Here is a 6,950-nt window from a genome sequence, read left to right on the forward strand (position 1 = left end):
AGCTGGTGATCGTTTCCTTTGTTCTTGTGACCGAAATGTGTGATTCTGAGTAAGGAGAAAATGGATGCTAGTCACTCTTAGCTGTCAAAGGGGTAATTAAACCCTTATTACTGTGAAAGCTATTGGTCTGGAACAGTTGTATACAGACTGACTTTCTGGATACGAATTTAAAAGAAAAGTGAGGGAGCAGCAAAACTGAATTACTTTTTCCATATTCATTTCTTTTTTAAATATAAAACGACGATAATGGAGAAGATAAGATTTAACTTCAGTAAAACGTGGAACACTATTTACCGAGTAAAGGACAACTTTATAACCAATGTCACGCATACTACTCTCTCAATATTTGAACTGATATCATTTATCATGACATAAGATGAATGGACAGCTCTTCGCTCTTTTAGAGAGTTATTCGGCTCTGGTACAGCCGTACACAGATCGGCTTTCTGAATTTGAATTCTTTGCTTCAAGTGATGGACCACCAAAAGTCATTTTTCAGGTCTTCCTTATCTTAATATGAAAGAAGTAAAAAGAGGGAAAAGATGAGAATTAATTTAGTCAAATGTGACAACTTGCGTAAAGAAAGGCAAATTTGTAAACACTGTCGTACAAACTACAGCTATTACATCCTCAATATTTGAATTATGTCATCAGTTGTGGCATGATAGGGACAGCGCTTTCTTAATTAAAAGTTCTTGTTTGAGTCAATGCTCACGAACATCTTTATAAAGACTGGCTTTCTGTATTCGACTTCATTGCTATGAAAGAAGGCGTGCGATCCAATCTGAACTGAAGGAGCAGCGAAAGTAATAATTGTGGTATTATCTTCTTTTTGGTATGTAAAATGTTTATGATTTGATCAAAATAGATCTATCCTCGGGTAAAGTTATTATTAACGGTATCCCCCAGACTACTGTTTTTGCACCCTCTCCACTGAAATAATATCGTCAGTTGCGGCGTGATGTAAATGGAAGGCTCCTTCCCAATAAAAACCTTCATATTTGGGCTAATGATGTGGCAGAGCTGTTTAACAGACTGGCTTCCAAATTCATTTCTGTAAAAAGGTGTTTGATCTAAATTGAAGTGAGGAAGAAGTAAGGGCCACATTTCAGACAATAATTTTTTTTGATAGGTAAAAAATTGAAAACATGAAAAAGATGATCCATATTAAGTGAAATGTAGCTCACAATCTACCGAGTGAAAGACATATTATTCAAGAAATTCGTAATTATTTAATTACTTTATTGAGCAAATGCTGTCTTAGGCCCGGATCAAACGTCGAACTTTACATGTACTGAACCTAATTATTAGGTTCAGCACATGTAAAGTTCGACGTTTGAATCAATTAGTATCGACGCTTTTGTTTTAGGGTCGACTCTGCCATTCTATTCGACTGAGCTTGTCGAATAGAACGGCAAAAGATCGACTTCGATTCATACGACGATCTTCACATGTGCCGTGCTTAATGCATACATTATGAATATATTAAATTAGTAATTTTTTTTCCCACAATCTCACTAGTTTTTAGGTAGTTCCCATGCGCATAAGATTACATTCGAAAAATATGGCGGGGAAAGAGGACCAATCTTGTTCTTCATGCCTAAAGAATACAAAATATACTTGTTTAAGGTGCAAGGAATACTTCTGTATGCCCTGTTCTGTCTTAGAGAACGATGAAACTGTCAGGGGCTGGAAAATGGGCAGTTCGGTAGCATATTGCGAGCCAAGTTTCAGAGAAGCAGACCCTTGCAGACTGTAGATACGCCTTCAGCTGCCATCTCTACAATGGTATATAAATAATCTCCGCGGCCTAATCGATATAAACAAAGCGCTAGCCTCAGTTCTGTGGAAATTGGATCCTCCGTCACTATTTCTCTAGAAAGAAATGGGCCAACGCGATTTAATATGTATCTGAACGTTGACCGAGAAATCCGAAAGGTTTTCTTGAATCTTTCCTCTGAATAATTGTTCCAAGCACTCTCCTACCATCCAGTGTTTCTGCTCAACGACGACAGGAGCGAGACACAGGGGGGATGTTGTTTCGTTGCGATGAAATAAACAAAAAAACAAGAGAACAAGCATTCAAAACTCTCCTCCTCCGAGCAACCAGGTAGTTTAACGCCATTTGCATGTTAAGGCGCCTTCTTCTTCCTTCACGGATGGCATTAGCGATGAGAAATTCTTCCGAGTTGTTTCTCGCGCGAATTTTCCGAAAACTCCGCCATGTTGAATCCTCTTGGGTTCATATCAGTAACCGCTCACCGTAATGGTTTCATTTTGTTGTTCGGCATTTAGGTTTGACTGCATTAGGTTCGACGTCTGATTAAACCGTCAAACTTAATTATTTCGATCGAGCCAAATAGGTATTAGGTTCGGCACATGTAAAGTTCGACGTTTGAACCGGGCCTTACAGACTGAAAGAAACAAAATGAGAATTCGCAGAAGCAATAACTGTTTTTTTATGCCACTTTTTAAAGAATAACGGTTCTCCTGATTAATGTAATGTGACCAGCATTTAAGTGTTCATCATTTAGACTGTGTCTAACTGAACGATAACAATTAATACAGTTCACTTTTTCATATTCAGTTTATCAGTCTGAAGGACACATCTTTTGTGGCGCGCACAATAAGACGGACATTTCAAATCTACTGAGGAATTAATTGAATTCTCATTTGAACAAGCTTTACTGAGAAGGTGAGAGAGAGGCAGTTGTCATGAAATCAAAATAAAAAATATACTCTTAGCAAAGTTTAAATCAATTTTTTTAAATTGTGGAAATTGAACTTAAAGCCTCATTTCAAGCATGGTACTGTTCTGGCAAATAACATTTTTTTAAAATAGTTATAAAATTCCCAGGTTACATCTTTTCGTTTGCAACAACCACATTATCGGAGCGAGAAATACGAAGGTCTGATTTTGGATTCCTCATACGGAATCAGAATTTTTTCCTTTCGCTCGTGACTAGACGAAACACATCTGTCTATTTTTTTTCCCGAGCTCAAAATTTACCATCTTTCTTATTCTTTACAAGTTCTGGTAAGATGGTAGCAGTTTTGGAAGCAAAAAGATGATTCTTGTTTGACTTGTTCACCCGTTTAAGATCGAGATGTAGATAGTTTGGAAATGCAAGCGATGAGAATATCATACCATGACATGGCGCCCGAGTATTTGAGTAATTTAATATCTCTATATTACCTCCGTCCATGTAAAATCTACGTCTCAACAATGTATCTGGTATTCTATTGGCATTCTCAAGTTAAAGGTGATAAACAAGAATACTTTGGGGATTGATCATTTAGTAGTGCTACCCATAGACTTTGGAATCTGCGCCTGAGTTCAATTCAATTAGTTTGAACATATTTTCTAAGAAAGACTTAAAAAGTTTCTTTGGCATTGATTTTTTTCTGTCAGGCATTTTTTTAGTAGGCATCGATTTTTTCTTTTCAGCTCGTTAGTTAGCTCTGATTCCATGCGTTAACGTAAACATTTCCATGCACTGTGTTTCCTTCTCTTCTTCTCCCCTCGCTTAGAAGTCGTAAAACCCACTTCGCCATCAAAATGAACAACAGCTCCAGCGCATCAATACCAAACGGTAAGTCTCGTATTCTGCATGCATCTTTATGTACTTTCATGACGTTAGCCTTAGCTCCTGTAGCTTCCGAATTCAAAATTGGTATAACATTTGCATATGCATTCATTTTTATTATCGCTTCGCTCGGTAAATCAAAGGGGTTGTAAGCAGTCGTGAGAGCCATACGGAGCGTACTCATTTCTTTTTTCATACATAAAAAACTCGATCAAAGGAAAAGGTCAAACCCCACTACTAAAAAATGTGACAAACACAGTACCGAGTAGAGAAAGAGTTAGCAGCAATATCGCAAAAAGTACCATTTAAGCATCCTCAGTATTTTAAGGATATCCTCCATTTGGGGGCGTGAGATAAATGGCAAGCTGAAGTTTATGAGTCTCTTGCAATCTAGCATTGCCGCTTCGATCAATAAGCAAACAGAAAAAGGAATAGAAGGATAATTTAAAGGGTGAGGTTCCTAGTGGAGTGGAATCCTTCGTTATTCTGATCCTGCTATATCCACAACCGCCGACGCATCTGGCCAATAAAATTTTATGTTCGTCACTGTCAGGAATCTTCCGATTGGTTCTAACACAAGAGATTTTCCCGATAATATTCACGTTAAAATGACCCACAGATTCGACTCACTTTTAATGTCCCAAAACCAAAACTCGCTCAATCACACGTCGCCTCGCACATGGTTATTTTTTCTTAAATCCTAATCTTACATCACGTGATTACAGCTAATCAATGGGTAACGAGAACAAAAGGAACAAAGTTCACTTCCACAGCGTGACAGTCACGCAGTCCATTTCTCAACATCACAAATAGAATGGAATGTCCAAAAAGGGCTCTTTACTTCCACTGCACTCAATGAGGCATCAGTAACTGTTGTATGGTAGCATCTATATCTATTTAGGCAGTTTTTGTTTCCCTCTGCAGCCTTACCTGCACTACCCATTGTTTCACGAGTTTTCCCTCCGGAATTCATCTATATCTATTTCGGCACTTTTTTTTCCCTCTGCAGCCTTACCTGCACTACCCACTGTTTCACGAGTTTTCGCTCCGGAATTCAAAATTGATATAACATGTGCAATGTAATTATTTTTATCCTCGCTTTGCTCGGTATTCAATAGGGTTGTACGTAGTCTCAAAGAGGTCCTCTACCAACGTCACCAAGACTGGAATACTGTGCTATGCTAATCTTGAACCCATCTACCCTCACTCCTCGTTGAAGAAATTTAATATAGGTGACTACACATATTTATGCAATTTGTGTTTTCTTTTGCAGCAACAACTGTCCCACCCGGTGATCCATCATCAGGTTTCTCTTTGGAATTCAAAATTAGCGTAACAATTGTATATGCAGTTATTTTTGTCATCGCTTTTCTTGGAAATTCATTTGGGTTGTACGTTGTAGTAAAGAAGTCTTCTTCTACCAGCATCTCGAACTTGTTCATTGCTAACATGGCCGTTGCAGATCTATTGTTGACGGTTATAATGATGCCGTTGCAGGTTGCTTTTATTTTCGTGGATGTCGTTGTCTGGATTCCAGGAATATTGGGAAACGTGACATGCAAGCTGGTGTTCTACATTATCCCAGTTTCAATCGCGGCAACTGTGTTCACGATGATGTTTATTTCCTTCGATCGATTTTACGCCATATTCTATCCATTGAGAGGGAAGATCTTCCGAAAGCCAAAAATACTGTCCGCCACAATTTGGATTCTATCTTTGGCGCTGATGGTCCCATATCCTGTGATGTACCGAGTCCAGTATTCTCCTGACTCGGACGAGCATATTTGTGTACAACTGTGGCCCTGGCAAGACGAAAATGATTCTACATCAGCTGAAACCTATCGTGTACTTGTGATCTTTCACATCACGATTTTCGTTTTACTCTACGCATGGCCCCTTACAATAACTATCATTATCTACTTCTTAATTTGTCGTAAACTGTGGCTTCGAAAGATCCCGGGAAATGTGACAACTACCAATCACGCCGCAGCTGAAAAATCCAAACGCAAAGTTGTCCGGTTGTTAGTTATAATCGTTTTGGTATTTGCAATCTGCTGGTTTCCAAATTACGTTGATCATTACGTTTGGTACGTGCGACCTGACCTTATCAGTTCGATGCCGGTTGAAGCACAGCTATGGTTCTTATGGTTAGCACACGCAAACAGTGCCATAAATCCATGTCTCTACATGCTGTTAAATAGTAGGTTTCGCAAAGAACTTTTCAGTACAATGACTTGCTGTCCTCGTTAACGAAAGAGGCCGGCTCTTGCGTTTTTCTGTCGATTTCGTTAGAAATGATCCGGTATGAAGAATATTTTTCTTACTGGTATTTCAATGTGGAAAGCGATATTTCTTCGTCGTGCGACGTTTCATGCATTACCACAGATTATCCAACCGAATGCAAGTTGACAATCGTGCCATTTTGGCACAGCCAGAATGGCCGACTCTTTCTTAATAAGAACGTTCCTGTTTGCGGCAGTGATCCCAAACAACTGTGGAAAGACGGGTATTCTATCTATGAATTCATTGCTATAAAAGAAAAGCGTTCGACTTGAACCGATGTGAGGGACCAGCAAAAATAGTATTTAAAGCATTCTTTTCTTCTTAGTATGTAAAAAGCTGTTAAATTAAACAGACTTAACTATGAAAGTGAAACTTGACGCATCATCGGTGCCGCCGTAATGAAAGCCATACTTATTAACACTGTCGCACGAACTACCGTCATTGCATTCTCAATGTCGTCCATCATGACGAATGGACAGCTCTTCCTTGATTAAACAGTTCATTTTTCGGATAATAATCTGGTACAGTTGCATACAGGCTGTCTTCCTGTGTACCAACAACTATTCAACAGTCAGAGCTCACGCAGTCATAGACTGCATTTGCCTTTTATTTTGATATGTAAGAAGTCAGTCAAAGAAAATGATTAAAACTAATTTCAGTGAAATTTGACACAGACATAAATGCGCACATATAAATTCTTTCTGAGCACGTTCATGTTTGAGCGATTTTATTTCGCCAAAGACAGACTCATCAAGAAATTAGTAATTATGTAGTTTACCATCAAGTACTGCCCCCTACAGATTGAAAAGTAGAAAATGGGAAGTCTTAAAAGCAATTACTGCTTTTTGTTGAAGCACAGATGTACTATGACCTATTTGGGTTTCCCTTTCTCTTCGATCTGAGTGGCAATCACGCACCTCCACTGATCTCGAATAGCCTCTAAACGCAAATTTTATTGAGAGGAATGCGTGACAAACCAATTGAAATATAAATATTCACGTTCAGTTACTCATTGACTGAAAATGGCATAAGCATGCCGGAACATGTCTCTAAAAAAAGTTGTATAATTCTTACAACTTA

General features: G+C 38.5%; 1 protein-coding gene across 1 annotated transcript; it reads left to right on the forward strand.

Annotated features, from left to right (window-relative positions):
- Positions 1–559: 559 nt before the first annotated feature.
- On the forward strand, positions 560–6,516 carry LOC111329054 (tachykinin-like peptides receptor 86C). The gene is made up of 4 exons (XM_088731299.1): positions 560–835; positions 2,588–2,695; positions 3,532–3,593; positions 4,861–6,516. Exons 3-4 carry the CDS (start codon positions 3,560–3,562, stop codon positions 5,835–5,837), a joined length of 1,011 nt encoding a protein of 336 aa, XP_088587425.1. The 5' UTR covers positions 560–835; positions 2,588–2,695; positions 3,532–3,559; the 3' UTR covers positions 5,838–6,516.
- The last annotated feature ends 434 nt before the right edge of the window (positions 6,517–6,950 follow it).

The sequence above is a fragment of the Stylophora pistillata genome, chromosome 1, assembly GCF_964205215.1.
Source record: "Stylophora pistillata chromosome 1, jaStyPist1.2, whole genome shotgun sequence".
Lineage (NCBI taxonomy): Eukaryota > Metazoa > Cnidaria > Anthozoa > Scleractinia > Pocilloporidae > Stylophora > Stylophora pistillata.